Raw genomic sequence first — 16,789 nt, forward strand, 5'->3', positions numbered from 1 at the left:
CTAGTCACCAGACAGGACCCGACTCAGACTGCCGGGATCGTTACACAGGAGTCAAGTCTGAACCATTTCATTATCCAGTTAGGAGTGAGCTCTAACAAAAGAGGGTCAAAAGGGCAGTAATATGAAAATAGTGGAGCAGTCACAACAAAGAGGGAGATATCCTCTAGAGCAGCGTTTCCCAAACTCGGTCCTGGGGACCCCAAGGGGTGCACGTTTTGTTTTTTGCCCTAGCACTACACAGCTGATTCAAATAATCAACTAATCATCAGGCTTTGGTTATTTAAATCAGATGTGTAGTTCTAGGGCAAAAACCAAAACGTGCACCCTTTGGGTTCCCCAAGACCGAGTTTGGGAAACGCTGCTCTAGAGCCATATGGTTCTGGATTGTTCTGCTCAAATCCCCCTAGTGCAATGTACTCTTAAATACATTTGAAATCCGATTTAGAACCAGTCAAACATTTTGTCAGTGTGTCACATGAAAAATATTACGCAAAACGTTTTAACCCCTTGTCCTCTGAAAAACAAGTCCAAAAAGAGGCACTTATGTCTATGTGTTTTACTGTGCATATGTTTTTGTGTTTGTGTGTCATTGATGCAGTCTGGGACCCTAGAGGGGCTGTCCCTCAATGTGTCTTGGGAGTTCCCCCTCCTTGTGACAGTGCTGTGTCATGGTGCTGAAGGTTAAAGGTCCCCCATTGAAGGGGAGGGGTGTGGGGGTCGGTGGTGGTGGGGGGTTACTACTCTACCCTCAACAAAAGATAATCAGCTGTGCGGTGATCTGCCTGCCCAATGAAAAGGGCTGTGGCTAACTGGAGCATGGCCAGGTTACTTTCAGACCACTGAGTCTCACTGGGGGGACGGGGATGGGGAGGGAGGGGAGGGGAGGGATAGGGGTCACCGGCTTACAATCATTACACAACCCCTCCCCTCCTTTACCTCTCTCTCCCTGTTCTGACGCTATCTGCGCTCTCTTTCTCTCCCATCTCTCTCGTTGTATTTTTATTTTGCTCTCTCTTGCTCCCTCTCTGTCTCTCCCTCTCTTTCTTGCTCCCTCCCTCTCTCTTCCATTGTTTAGATTCAGTGTTGTAAATCTATGTCTGATTAGTCTCCTCTGTTCTCTGTGCCGTGAAGTCTACAGTTAAAGGCACCCATCTGATTCCTCTTTCATCCATATTTTCTGCCGCTTTGCTCTGCTTTTTTTCTTTGTCCTCTTCTCCTCTCCCTTTCTTCATCAACGCTCTCTCTACCACCATCCTTCTCTCTCTCTCTTCCATTCTATCTCACATCCCCTCTCAGTGTGTTAACGCCACATTATAGCTAGTTGTCCTATTTTTACATGCATTCTATCACACATCCTGTGCCTGTGTAGGTTGGTATCATTCCCTCTCTCTCTCGTCTTTCTCCCACTCTCTCTGTCCCCCTCTCTGTCCCCCTCTCTCTGTCCCCCTCTCTCTGTCCACCTCTCTCTGCCCCCCTCTATCTGTCCCCCTCTCTCTGTCTCTCTCTGCAGGTCTCCTGGATGTGAACACGGAGCAGCAGGCGAGAGAGCATTTATTATCAGCAGGAAAGAGGAGGGGAGGTCTCAGGGGTAGGAGGGAGGGGGCGGGCGCTGTCGTCAACGACGATATTGTCAGTCACAGTGGCAGGCCAGCTGAAACCTGAAGGCCCCTCCCACATAAGGAGGGAGGCGGATGCTGCCGCTGCTCCTACTGCTGCTGCGGCTCTTAGCAACAGTGATCCCCGGCGCCCTGAGCCCGCACCTCCTCAGCCCCCTATGGACCTGCCCATCGAAGGCCACACACTGAGGCACTACACCCGCTCCAGGCCCAGACCCAACCGCCGGAACAGCAAGCCGCCCAGCAAGCCCCAGGTAAGAGGCAACACGACGAGCACAGACCATGGAGGATGGGGATGGAGGGATGAAAGGGAGGCACAGAGAGAGGAAGACAGAGAGGGGGGTGCAGGGAGAGGCTAATTGTAGCGACAGAGATGCTTTCTGAGAGAGGAATAGAAGAGAAGGGATGGAGAAAAATAGAGATAGATGAGGGGAGAAAAAATCAGGGCAGAGCAGAGAGAATGTTGATGGAGGTAGAGTGAGAAAGAGAGGGAGAGGGGGAGGGAAGCAGTGTTCTGATGGTGGTACTCAGGTTATTGCAGCCACAGCAGCAGAGGCAGTGTCATTGGTTTGCAGCGCTAGGCATTCTCTCTCATCTCCATCTCTCTCTGTCGATCTGATTCTACTGTCTTGTCAGTGCTGCTGCTGTAGCTGTTGATGTGTCGAGGAGCCATTTCTGTGTGTTTTCTCCATATTTTCCCCAGCATTAACGATGGTCCCTGTGGTTCTCAGTAGTTGGGGTGGGAGCTGTCAGAACGGGGCACTGTCTTTCCATACTGATTCTGGATGGCTCTGCTCTGTGTGACTGCTGTAGCATTTTAATTATTCATGTTTTTACATCAAGGTGGGCTCACCGGCTCTCTGCCCCTCCCCCTCTTCACTATCACTCTCCTGTCAATGGCTTTAGGACAATCCCTCTTTTACGGTGGAATATTGTTAAGGACTGTCAATGGGAACTGGTCATGTGTCTGTGTCTGTGTTTGCATGTATGTATTCATTGTCATGTTTGATAAAAATGTCGCACAAGGAGTAGCGGGTGCTCCATGCTGATTGGTGGCAGTCTAGTGGTCTGTCTGTGTGTGTGGGGGTGTGTATGTGTTTTCCCTTGACACTGTTTGTTCTGCCAACTGATCAAAAACAGCTATCTCTCTGTTATGTGTGAAAACAATGCTGCAGCCATCTTATAAGCAGAACTAGTTCAATATAAATGGCTGATATAAGGTGTTTTTTGTAACATTATGAGTGGTCCTCTGTAGCTCAGCTGGTAGAGCACGGCGCTTGTAACGCTAAGGTAGTGGGTTCGATCCCCGGGACCACCCATACACAAAATAAAAATGTATGCACGCATGACTGTAAGTCGCTTTGGATAAAAGCGTCTGCTAAATGGCATATTATATTATTATTTATTATATTTATGTGTGTGTGTGTGTCTGTCTGTTTGCCTCCTGCCATTGTCGTTGTTGTAGCGTGATTCATTGTTGGTGTAGTAACAGTGTGATTGGTGTTGTTATTGCAGGTAACACTGTGCAATGGGGTTAATACCACATTAACCGGGTGTCTGTATCCACTGTGTTGTTATTACTGGCACACAGTGTCACCACATTGTTATTTAGACTGTATTCAAGGTGCCCCCAATTGTGTATTTCTATATTTCATGTGCTCTTGTCCCTGGTTACCTGTGTGTCTGTAACGCAATTGAAACAGCATATCCATTGCTGTTGTCCATGGTTACCTGTGCTCCTGTATAGTAATTGTTAGTGCGTTAATCCCTGTGTTGTTATCTGGGTCTCTGGGGTCATTGTACAGTCAGGCAGGACAGGCGGCCAGCTCCGATCAGAGATTTTCTGGAGAGGACAGCTCGACAGAGATGGGTTGGGCAGGATGAGAGGCAGAAAGATCCGCTTTACCCATCTATGGAATGGAAGAAGTTCACATATGTGTTATAAAGCAGAATTTTTTGTTTTTTTGTGTCTGCATGTATTTGTTTTTATGAACATAAAACATGCATGTGTATCGCAAGCAGGTTTATGTTATGTGAATGTTTATAATGTGTGATAATGTAGCTAGTTGGCCTGGTGAAATATGGGGCCAGGTGGTGGTTGTTGGAGGGCTGCTGGCTGAGTTGACTGTGGAGAAGGAAGGGGCAGGGTCTGCAGGGTCTACTGTAACACTCCCTGTGGTTGGTGGTGGTGGTGGCACTGCACATTCTGCAGGGTGTGCCTGCTGCCTGGCCCACTTAGAACATGCTCACACATGACTAGCGACTGTATAGTTTCCCTGCAGTGGCATTTTATTACATGTGTAGAGAAATGTAAGGTAATCTACATTAGATTTTATATAACGGCATAGCTACCTCCCCTTAAAACATCTTGCCTCAATGTTACAGAGATAGAGAGCTTCTTACTGACTGATGTCGTCATCTGAGGTTTGTTCTTAAACCGTTCGCTTGCCATCACTCAGTGCTATGTTGAAGCCAAAACACAGCCAGTCTAGTGGTATATGAGGAATTGGACAGAGCCTAGCAGTTGAATTCTGCAAATGGTGGGAACTCCTACTCAACGATTCCCTGGGAATGTGTGGGAGATGATTCTTTGAAATCCAAGATCTCATATTATCAGACAGGATATGTCAGACCATATGTCAGAGATTTGTCTTCCATTTAATGCTCTTCTTTTTATACGGTTAATTTACTATTGTAAACTGGGTGTTTTGAGCCCTGAATGCTGATTGGCTGACAGCTGTCGTATACCACAGGTATGACAAAACATTTATTTGTACTGCTCTAATTACGTTGGTAACCAGTTTATAATACAAATAGGGCACCTCGGGGGTTTGTGATATATGGCCAATATACCACGGCTAAGGGCTGCGTCATGCGTAAGAACAGCCCTTAGCCATGGTATATTGGCCATATACCACACCCTCGGGCATTATTGCTTAATTATAGAATTAGTGTGAAATATTATAGGATGACCAGAGCCCTCTACCTACATTGACATGAACTGTAGTTGTGAAAAGTCCACCTATTGATGTCCTATTTACCACAATAGACAATGCACTGCAAAGACAATAAAGTCCTGCCCCCTTCTTCATTAGGGAGAAACCAATAGACACCCCCCTTCTACCTACCAGTCTATCAGTAAGAGAGTGTTGCTGTGCTAGATGTATAGACAGGGTATATGTATGAAAGTGTTAGTGTGTGTTGTCAGTCATCAGTGGAAACACCATGTCTTTTTCTCTTCCTGAAGATGGAGTGGAGTGATGGGGATCAGTGCTCTCTGATTGGCTGAGAAGTGCTAAATTATTTCTAATCCGTTTGTCATGCGGCGTGGAGCTCCATTTGTATACGTTGCTATATCTCTGTTCTGCAGGGGGTTGGTTCTCCTTCTTACTGTAACCACCGCGCCTTAGACTCCTCTCTCACAGTCTGTTCAGCAGCAGCTACACTCGCAGACTGGCTAAATACAGAACAACGTCTCAAACACTAGCCTACCCTCTGTGTGTGCGCGTGTGTGTGCGCGTATGTGTGCATGCATGTGTATGTGCATGCGTGCGCGCGCGCGAGAGACACTGAGAAAACAGTCCTTGCCTTCACTCTCAGTCTCTTCCCACTGCTGAAAATTGTCAGCCAATACTACCGGTCAAAATGTTGGGGACTGCCTGTTTGTATCTGAGTAAGTGACAGACAGCCAGGAAGAGAGTTAGTGTGAACTGCTCTTCCCACCAGCCTGTTAAATAACAATGAATAATTCATCTTTTAAGTGATCATAGTTTGATCCAAACAAAAGAGCTACTCTTCAGACTGGAACAGAGGGAGAGGAGAGAGTGGTGGTGGGGAAGTGTCACGATCGTCGGGAACAGAGGAGGACCAAGGCGCAGCGTGGAATGCGAACATATTTATTAATTGATGATCACACGAACAAAACGAAAACGTGACGTCCCTGGTTACATTCACAAACCAACACGGAACAAGAAACCACACCAAATGAATGCCTAACGGCTACCTAAGTATGACTCCCAATCAGAGACAACGAGCTACAGCCGTCTCTGATTGGGAGCCACCCTGGCCAACATAGATATACAAAACCAGAACAAACACAAATGAAAACTCACACCCTGGCTCAACATACTAGAGTCCCCAGAGCCAGGGCGTGACAGGAAGGGTGTGTCTTAGAGATATAGTCACATGGTGGGGGATCAGGGCCGGGGAGGAAGGGGCTGAGGGGTTGTGTTCTCTCCAGGTACCTGATGCGCAGATGTGCCTGCACACACTGCTTCTGCCACAGCCACACAATGTTCTATAGAATAGAGAGGATGATCTATTGTGTGCGTGTGTGTATGTGTGCGTGTTTGTTCATAAACATATATTTTTCTCTATTGCATATCTGTTGTCAAACATAATAATCAGTATGTGTACGATGAGAGTGTACTCAGCCTACACTGATCAGTCACACAATGGTATTACCATAAGCATCCTCCAAGCTACTTATTTAATTGGTTATGCTATGCTGGCTTGGCCAATAAGCAAAAGTTGATTTTTTGGCAACGCTACAGGGGGATTTGACAATGGCAGATGAACCACAGTGCCTTCTCTTTCGCAATGATCTTCTGTTTGTGTTTTCATACATGTGTGTTTGTGTGTGTGCAGGAGCAGGCAGCTGAGAGTGAAGAGAATGAAGCCAATGAGACCATGGGTAGGGTGGATGAGGGAGTAGAGGAGTTCTTCACTAAGAAGATCATCCCTGATGACCCGCTGTAAGTATCCATATACCTCCAACAGCATACACCTTTGCATACTGACACGTACAGAATAGATGTACTGCATGCACCCACACTAAACAAACCCACTCATACTAGCTCTCTACACCTACACCCTCTGCACATGCATGTTCACACACTCCCATGTAGACAAACATCGCTACACACACAGCATGCATACATACTGTAGCAACAGAAAGATAACATAATGTATTAGACTAATGTTTGTCTACTTTGGTTAAAAACACTGTATCCCAAATACACAGCATCCCACTGATCCCAGCACTAGATAGAGTATGAACACTGAACAAGCACCACCACTGAATGGAGACTCAGTAGTGTTGTTGCTGTTTTGTGCTTCACCTCACTTGCAGAAAAGCGCAGAGGGAGGAGGTCCCTTACAAAGCACAACCCACAGAGTCGACCTCCACCACCCCTGCCCCTCCCAGCACGTCTGCCCCGGCCCCGCCCTCCTCTACCACCACCACCTCTATCACCTCCTCCTCCTCTTCCTCCTCCTCCATGACCGTAACAACCACCAACACTACTACCACAACCACCACCCCTTCCAACGCCCCCTCCAAAAACATCAAGAAGAAGTTTGGGGACTTCTTCGCCTTCAAGAAAGTCCGTGCTGGCCGGGGGGCGAAGGGCGAGGGTGGGCCGGAGGGCAAGGTCAAAAAGACCTCCATCGCAGATCTAATCAGACCACTCAGGGAGGCAAAAGAGAGGGAGAGAGAGAAAGAGCGGGAGAAGGAGAAGGGGAAGTTAGAAGAAGAGAGTGGTGCTAAGGCCACCAGTGTTAATGATTCTGATGCCACCACAACAGTAAGAGCAGCAGAGGACAACACCATGGCTCCCGCCCCACCCTCTGATGTCCCCAGCGTCCCCACATCCCTGCCCACCAGCACCCCCGCCCAGGAGGAGGTGACATCTGTGTCCCCCAGCGCTCTGACCCCCAGCCCCATCATCAGCCCTGTCGGTGGGTTCCTGGCGGAGAGGGAGAAGAGCCGGACCCTGGAAAAGAGCAAGACCCCAGACGGGGAGAGGAGACTGAAGGCCACACGGCGCTCCCTCAGGGAGGGCAAGTCCCAGTCCCTCATCCTGCTGACAGGCCTGGAGGATGGTGCTGCCGCAAACGGAAGGGTAGGTACCGCTCTGCACTAGTGATCAGAAAACACATGGAGTGAGTTCAAAAGAAAATGCACATCATTTAGATATGCTTTTGGTCATCGTCTTTCAGAAACACGCATCTGAATGCACATCCAGCTTTGAACAGCGCCTCCACGTCATGCTCCACCGTATGGGGGTGGCCAAGACACCACCCGCAGACACAAAGACCAGCCAGGTGTGTGTGATATTGATGGTTGTGGACCACCCTTTCTCTTCTCTTCCTCCCTATTTCCTCTATTTATGTTCTGAGCCCCCAGCTGTAGTGGGATTCATTTAGGATTACATCACCTTTGTGACATTCATGTAATGTGCCATGGCAGTGAATATCTCAGTATAGTACCTAATAGTGAGACTGTGACATAGCTTGATATGGTAAAGGATTTATTGCAGCTTATCCACTGCAGCGTGCCTTATCAGTCCAGGTAGGAGCACATAGGAGGATAACTCATGAATAACATTATCATATCTTCCTTTAGAACAAAGAAGAGGAGCTGAGGAAAACCAACTCCGAAGGTAAGACACTCCACACACCTCCTCAGCTATGTGTCTGGGACTGCCTATGTGACTCAGTGTGACTCATCACACTGTATGTACAAATCCCCTGTTGCTGACGGGAGCTTGACAGCATCTCAGGTTTGCTGTAGATGTGTAGTCTTAGTCAACTTAGAGTTGGGGGGTTGTGCTAGATGTAGATGTCTCCTCTTAGAACTGTTGAATTGTAGACTGTCAAGTAAAAGTGTTGCTGTAACACTAGGGATGCGATTTGACAGTAAATGCTAGTAAAATGTAAACTGCAGTTGTTGGCCTCTTGAGTACCCCTTGAAAAGAAGAAGGAATCTAGATCATTTTCTTCCTAATTTTGATTTGTAAGAAATTGAAAAACTGCGCTTATTTCTGGTAAAGGCCAGTGAGGTAAAGGCCATCAGTGAAATCAATCCTGCATGTATAAATAAAGTGTCCAGCTAGCACATTTGTTTCAATTCAATGTCTATTCCACATTGGTTCAACATCATTTAATTGAAATGACATGGAAACAACGTTGATTCAACCAGTTTGTGCCAAGTGAGTTGTTTAACGTTCTCTGAACTATTTGAGAACATTCCCAATGTCAAACCAGTTGGAGAATGTTCCTGGAACATTACCAAAAATGTCATTAAATGCAACCATGTTTGAACTTTTAGGAAACGTTCTGTTAAACCAATGAAATACCAAGAAAATAACGTTATTTTGTCAAGTTCCTTTAATGTGCTGAGAATGTTTCAAAGCCAAGCAACTATCATGCACCATTCCCAGAACATTGTGGGAAGGTTGTGTGCTAAATAACCATAGGACTGTCACGATCGTTGAGAGACGGGTCAGACCAAGGTGCAGCGTGGTATGCATACATATTTATTCATGAAGATAAACACTTGACAATACAACAAAAGCACTGTAACGTGAAGTCCTATGGGCTATACTCACAACAAGCCAAACCAGAACACAAACAAGATCCCACAACTAAGGTAGGCAACCAGGCTACTTAAGTATGATCCCCAATCAGAGACAACGAGCGACAGCTGCCTCTGATTGGGAATCACACCCGGCCAAACATAGAAAGATCAACCCAGATCTACAACATAGAAATACACTAACATAGATCTCAACAGAAAACTCACACCCTGACCCAACCAACAAGAGTTCTCTCGATCAGGGCGTGACAAGGACAACCACGCTCTCACCAAGCTCTAAGAAACATATGGTTCTCAGAACGTTATGTGCTAGCTGAGTGGTGACTGGAGTTGACCCTGAGGTTAGAGCAGGCCAGAGAGGCTCATGGGAAGTCAGAGCAACACAGACCGGCCAGCCTGGGAGTCATTACTGCCCTCTGTCACTCAGTGCTGGAGGTTAGGGGTCAGTTCACACATCCACTCAGAGGGGAACTCAACACTATCAGCCAATGGCTTGTGCTCTAAAGATAACAGTGAAAGCTCCCTTAGCTGTCTTTTGTATGTATTTCTTGTTTCAGGCTGCTTCAAGTATGGAGGGGCTCATATTATGTGTAGGTGAACCTACCAGTTTGCAATAATGATCTCCTCTTTCTCAGGTGCAATTCTTGATAAAAAACCTGAACCCCCACCGACGTTCATGAAGCCTCGCACTATGTCCACATCAGCTTCAGGTAATTCTGACACTTAAAGCTGGTGAATGGATGTCCATGTAATATATCCATCTATACTCCAAGCCTTTATGTAAATATAATGTTGCAGTAATGACTTCAGTGCAACCTCCCTTCTTCCCTCAGACACCAGGCGGCCAATCAGAGCAGGCGTGACATCTCTGGAGGCTCTCAGAACAGACAAGCCCCTCCTCCCAGGACGTCCCATCGGACCCCTCCCTCCCAAGCCCACAGTGGCAGCCAAACCCCCTCTCCCAGCCCCCCAGCAGCACCCTGCTGCCGCTAGGACGTCCCCGGGGGTCCCCCGGCAGCCCAACACAGCCACAGCCCCGGAGACCCAGACCCAGCCAGCAGAGCCAGAGACCTCCCAGAGCCAGACCCAGCCCCAGCAGAGTGAGGTCGCCAGCCCTTACTCCCGCAAGGAGACTCCCCCTGCCCCATCACCACACAGGGGCCCCAGCTCTCTGGAGAGCAAGGAGCGTGCTGTGAGAGCACAATCAGTCACTGAAGGTATACATACATACAGTATCATTCACCTCTCTTCTTTCCAGGACTGAACACACTTTTTCAGTTGTGACAAAATACATGACTAACTATAGTGTTTTTTCTGTCTGTGCAGAAAAATACCAAGCTAGTTTTATGTACTGTATCTGTTCACTTTGTCTCTCCCACTCTCTCTGATTCTTTGTCTTCCATTATGAGCTTAATATGAAATAATGCAATAACAGTGAATGCTCAGAGCATAATAATTACTTTGGTATCTCTCTTTGTTTTCATATACTGTAACATAATTTGTGGATGGCAGCTCCTAATGCACTTGTCTGTATTGAACAGATTATTTTACATAATCAAACAGAGCTGATATCAATCCTGGGAGTCCATTTGCCAGAAGTCGGACTGTATTGGTTTTGACTCAACAATGCATCATCTGAATGACTGAATGACTTTAATGTATAGTGTATTGCACAGTGTATCTACCACCAATATGTAGCACCCACTCGTCTGATATTATTTGGGTCCAAATTATGGCAGAGGATGGCATCCCAAACATGTGAGCCAAACATGTGTTGGGTATTGCAATACCTGGTCTGATCTTTTTGGACATGAATGTCACTGTGACTCAAATGTCAAGCCTAAATCCACCGTGAGTTGTGTGTTTGTGTCACTGTGTGTGTAATTGTGTATCTAACTCCTGTGTGTCTTGGTCATCCCCTAGAGAGCCTTCCTAAACCCCAGTCCCGCATGAAGCCCTCTCCCCAGCGGAGAGCTGTGTCCGTCTACGAGGACTCCCTCCGTGAACATGCTGCTCTACTGGACCCCAAAGGTGAGCTCATCAGCAGAGAGAGAGCACCTCCAGCTGTATACCACTGGTTACTGCAGATGATCAAAGCCATACAGTGAGGGAAAAAAGTATTTGATCCCCTGCTGATTTTGTACGTTTGCCCACTGACAAAGAAATGATCAGTCTATAATTTTAATGGTAGGTTTATTTGAACAGTGAGAGACAGAATAACAACAAAAAAATCCAGAAAAACGCATGTCAAAAATTTTATACATTGATTTGCATTTTTATGAGGGAAATAAGTATTTGACCCCTCTGCAAAACATGACTTAGTACTTGGTGGCAAAACCCTTGTAGGCAATCACAGAGGTCAGACGTTTCTTGTAGTTGGCCACCAGGTTTGCACACATCTCAGGAGGGATTTTGTCCCACTCCTCTTTGCAGATCTTCTCCAAGTCATTAAGGTTTCGAGGCTGACGTTTGGCAACTCAAATCTTTAGCTCCCTCCACAGATTTTCTATGGGATTAAGGTCTGGAGACTGGCTAGGCCACTCCAGGACCTTAATGTGCTTCTTCTTGAGCCACTCCTTTGTTGCCTTGGCCGTGTGTTTTGGGTCATTGTCATGCTGGAATACCCATCCACGACCCATTTTCAATGCCCTGGCTGAGGGAAGGAGGTTCTCACCCAAGATTTGACAGTACATGGCCCCGTCCATCATCCCTTTGATGCGGTGAAGTTGTCCTGTCTTCTTAACAGAAAAACACCCCCAAAGCATAATGTTTCCACCTCCATGTTTGACGGTGGGGATGGTGTTCTTGGGGTCTTAGGCAGCATTCCTCCTCCTCCAAACACAGCGAGTTGAGTTGATGCCAAAGAGCTCGATTTTGGTCTCATCTGACCACAACACTTTCACCCAGTTCTCCTCTGAATCATTCAAATGTTCATTGGCAAACATCAGACGGGCCTGTATATGTGCTTTCTTGAGCAGGGGGACCTTGCGGGCGCTGCAGGATTTCAGTCCTTCACGGCGTAGTGTGTTACCAATTGTTTTCTTGGTGACTATGGTCCCAGCTGCCTTGAGATCATTGACAAGATCCTCCCGTGTAGTTCTGGGCTGATTACTAACCGTTCTCATGATCATTGCAACTCCACGAGGTGAGATCTTGCATGGAGCCCCAGGCAGAGGGAGAATGACAGTTCTTTTGTGTTTCTTCCATTTGCGAATAATCGCACCAACTGTTGTCACCTTCTCACCAAGCTGCTTGGCGATGGTCTTGTAGCCCATTCCAGCCTTGTGTAGGTCTACAATCTTGTACCTGACATCCTTGGAGAGCTCTTTGGTCTTGGCCATAGTGGAGAGTTTGGAATCTGATTGATTGATTGCTTATGTGGACGGGTGTCTTTTATACAGGTAACAAACTGAGATTAGGAGCACTCCCTTTAAGAGTGTGCTCCTAATCTCAGCTCTTTACCTGTATAAAAGACACCTGGGAGCCAGAAGTCTTTCTGATTGAGAGGGGGTCAAATGCTTATTTCCCTCATTAAAATGCAAATCAATTTATAACATTTTTGACATGCGTTTTTCTGGATTTGTTTGTTGTTATTCTGTCTCTCACTGTTCAAATAAACCTACCATTAAAATTATAGACTGATCATTTCCTTGTCAGTGGGCAAACGTACAAAATCAGCAGGGGATCAAATACTTTTTTCCCTCACTGTATGTGTAACTGCGTGTGTGTCCACCTCACAGCCGCTCAGGTCTAGCTCCAGCCCACACAGATTAGTATTTGTGGCCAGACCCTGCAACAACAATCTGCATAAAATAAAATATGTGTATCAAACAGCAGTATACATGTGTAAATCAAAATACAAACACATACAGTATCATACAGTATCACCCAGTGCTATAAGTAAGCTTCACATTCTGTTTGACATGTATTACATTTACATTTCCTGGTATGGCATTCCATCAGTGCTCACCTGAGAGCCTCTGGGGGTAGTTTGGTTCCTGCCAGTCCCACATATTTTAGCTCAGAGCTCTTACTGAAGAAGTAAATTACAGTCCTTGTCACCTCCCGCACCTTCCTGGGGACAGAGAGAGGTCAGCAGGGGATCAAATACTTTTTTCCCTCACTGTATACAAAGACTATACTGTGTGTATATACTGTACTGTATATTTACATTTTAGTCATTTAGCAGACGCTCTTATCCAGAGCGACTTACAGTTAGTGAGTGCATACATTTTCATGGCTCTGGAAATGATGTTACCCAGTCATGTCAGTGTTATCTCTGTTTTGTAGTTTTTCAGAGAACAACTTAACTACTGACTTTCAGCATGCATATAGAGAAGGGCACTCAACGTGTACCTCACTGACTCAGATGACAGATGATTGGTAAAAATACAAAATAAAGGATAATAAGATGATAGTTGGAGCTGTATTGTTAGATTTCAGTGCAGCCTTTGATGTTATTGATCATAAATTGTTATTGAAGAAACCCACTTGCTATGGCTTTACATTACATGCCATCACATGTTTGGAGAGTTATTTATCCAGTAGAACCCAGAGAGTGTTCTTCAATGGAAGCTTCTCAAACATCAAATATGTACAGTGTGGTGTCCCGCTGGGCAGTTGCCTTTGGCCGTTACTCTTTTCTATTTATTTTTTTACAAATTATTTGCCACTGGTCTTACACAAAGCTAGAATGACTATGTATACGGATGATTCCACACTACATGTCAGCACCCAAAGTCAGTGAGCTCACTGAAATTATAAATAAGGAGTTACAGTCAGAATGGGTGATTAATAATAAACTGGTCTTAAATACAACTAAAACTAAAAGCATTGTATTTCATTCAAAGCAGTCTCTAAGACCTAAACCTCAACTGGAGTTGTGCATAAAGGGTGTCAACATTGAGCAAGTTGAGGAAGCTAAACTCCTGGGTATATCATTGGATGGTCAATTATCATGGTCAAGTCATGTTGACAAAGTTCTTGTGAAGATGGGAAGGGGTATGTCTGTTATAAAAATATGTTCTGCATTTCTTTTACACAAAAATCAACTGTACTAGTTGTTCAGGCTCTGGTCTTGTCCCATATTGATTACTGTCCGGTAATATGGTCAAGTGCAGCAAAGAAAGATCTAGCAAAGCTGCAGCTGGCTCAAAACAGAGCAGCATACCTTGCCCTTAACTGCACATACATAACTAACATCAACAACATGCATGCCAGTCTTTTCTGGTTGAGGGTTGATGAGAGATTAACTCCTTCTCTTCTAGGTTTTTATGAGAAATATGAAAATTCCAGATTGTCTGCATAATCAAATAACATTCAGCTCAGATACCCATACATACCCCACAAGACATGCCACCAGGGGTCTCTTCACAGTCCCAAGTACAAAAAGAATTCACAGCAACACACAGTATTATACAAACCCATGATGGCAAGGAACTCCCTTCCATTTCAATTTACTCAAGCAATCAGCAAAATTACCTTATAAAAATAGTTTAAACAACATCTCATGGAACAGCAGGGACCGTGAGGGGACACACATAAACACACACACACAAAGACACACTAACACACATTATTGTTTAGATATATTGTTTGTCTTATTTTTTTGTTATATTGTTTGTATGTCGTTGTATTTTAAATTCGTGTGACTGTCCTTGTCTATCAGTGTATCAGTGTTTTGTTAGTTGTCATGTTCTGTGTTTTTTGTGGAACCCAGGAAGAGTAGCTGCTGCTTCAGCAAAAGCTAATGGGGATCCAAATAAACAAATAGAGTATATCATCCTTTCCACCTTCTCCTATGGTAGCACTAAAAACATCTATGCGTCACTGTGTACAAATACATTGAAAAGCCTAGATGTGTTAATTTATGCTCTGTTACATTATGTATTTGAGGCAGGTTGTTTATCTTTACTCTCCCTCCCTCCCATCAGAGCTGAAGGCAGCGTTGCCACGGTTGCAGAAGTCACCAGTCCAGAAACGTACCAACCTGGGGGAGCTCCCTACCTGTAGTGAGAACCAGCAAGAGGGAGAGGAGGGTGAGTAGGGGGCAGGGGTGCAGGGGTGCAGGGGTGCAGGGGGTAAGGTGCAGGCATCGGAGGGGGAAATAAGGCAAATAGGAACAGTTGCTGACTGAACCTATAGTTTGAAAGGGAGATTGAGTCAAGATATTTTGAAGATGAGTGTATGGTTGTAAAATGGATGCTCTTCTTGAGGCTCTGTGCCAAATGTACAAATGTTTGGTTTGGGGTCTATGAGCCTCGGCCTAATGGGAATATGCCCACTTGCTTCCCCTCTCTCTGCTTTGTCCACCTCTATTTGTCTGTAAACAGAATAGTAACTCACCCATCAGTCCTTCAGCACCACATGCACTTTAGAGCAATTACCATCCTATTACATCTCATATATTAATAACCTTAAATTACAGGGCTGGAGGAGGACTGGATATCAGGTCCTCTATGGTACAATTCATGTGAAAGATTTATTAAAGCCATGCTTCATCATTATGCCCACAACCCTCATGCATCCCTCACAGTCAATATCTACCTCACAGCATGCTATAAAGTGCCAGATATTAAAGTCTAGAATTACCTTGTTTTGGATTAAACAGAAATGATTGCTTGAATGATACTAATCTAATCAAGAAACAAGTGCTTTTCTTTCAAACTTTGTTAGGTTTATCTTTCTGCCTGTAAAAAGGCAGGTTCCATCTTGTTCTGTGTTATCTTTGAGATTAAAAATCTCATCTATGTTATGTCTTATTAATCATCCAAACAGCAGGTGAAGTGGGGGAGAAGAAGGAGAAGGAGAGGACTGGAGAGGGTGAGGGGACGGACAGCCGGCCGGTAACAGAGGACAAGCCAGGGCCAGGGCCAAGCCCAGTGGGGGCCGGTCAGGTAGAGGGAGAGAGCACAGCAGAGAAGAGAGGCGAGACGGTCTCACAGCAGCACACAGCGCAGGCACAAACATCAGACCAAAGAACTGAACCCCCCCTAATGGAGAAACACATGGACTGACCTGCGCAGAGTCTATTTTCTATCATGTCTACCTTTGCCTTGCACGCCAGATTATGTAAAAAAATTAAAAGAATTATGAACAAAATGTTTTAAAGAGTGTAAATCCATACCTATACTTGTTAATAATGATTAAAAAGTTGATTCTGAAGTGTCGTCAAGTGCACTGTCATCACTGCTGGTACGCATGGCTGTTGGTAGGAGGGAACTAGAGCAACATGGCTGTTTTTTATATTAACAACCCTCAATTGATGTACGAAGCTACAAAATACTATACAAAAATTATTGATTGACAAAATCTTGATTTAATCATTATTCAAATAAACAGCAGTGTTTTGCCTGTGAAGTGCATAGAAAACATGAAATAGCCAGGAAGACAGATATTAGCTCAGTTCTCAGTGATGTGGATGTTTCATGATGATCATATAAAGCGCCAGGCTGTCTCATGGTGCCTGCCAGGAATACATGGAGTACTGCCTGGACAGAGTGGCCCCCTCACGATGAGTCATCTGTGTGTAGTTTCTCCCTGGTAATGCCACCGAGCCGTGCTGCTACTGGGAGTTGGCTGGTGGAGGCAGTAAAAGCACAGGAGTGCCATCTGTGTGTGTGTATGGAGAGGCAGAGAGATGGAGCAGGAGATAAATAATCCATCTGTGAGGGACGTCTATACACACTACCAAGGTGTCATGCAGTATTGTCAAAATTATTTGAAATTAATACAACACTCAAATAATTATAATGTAAAATGTTTTATTACATGAAAATATTAACAATTGGCACTT

General features: G+C 45.3%; 1 protein-coding gene across 1 annotated transcript; it reads left to right on the forward strand.

Annotated features, from left to right (window-relative positions):
- Positions 1-1,525: 1,525 nt before the first annotated feature.
- LOC121577465 (hyphal wall protein 1-like) lies at positions 1,526-16,163 on the forward strand (the record flags this gene model as incomplete). The annotated part of the gene is made up of 10 exons (XM_045208982.1): positions 1,526-1,870; positions 6,264-6,370; positions 6,748-7,519; positions 7,617-7,721; positions 8,023-8,059; positions 9,630-9,704; positions 9,828-10,211; positions 10,918-11,025; positions 14,928-15,032; positions 15,772-16,163. Coding segments are annotated over 10 exons (2,277 nt in total), but the record flags the coding sequence as incomplete, so codon positions are not given.
- Positions 16,164-16,789: the final 626 nt, after the last annotated feature.

The sequence above is a fragment of the Coregonus clupeaformis genome, chromosome 29 (genome assembly GCF_020615455.1).
Source record: "Coregonus clupeaformis isolate EN_2021a chromosome 29, ASM2061545v1, whole genome shotgun sequence".
Taxonomy (NCBI): Eukaryota; Metazoa; Chordata; class Actinopteri; order Salmoniformes; family Salmonidae; genus Coregonus; species Coregonus clupeaformis.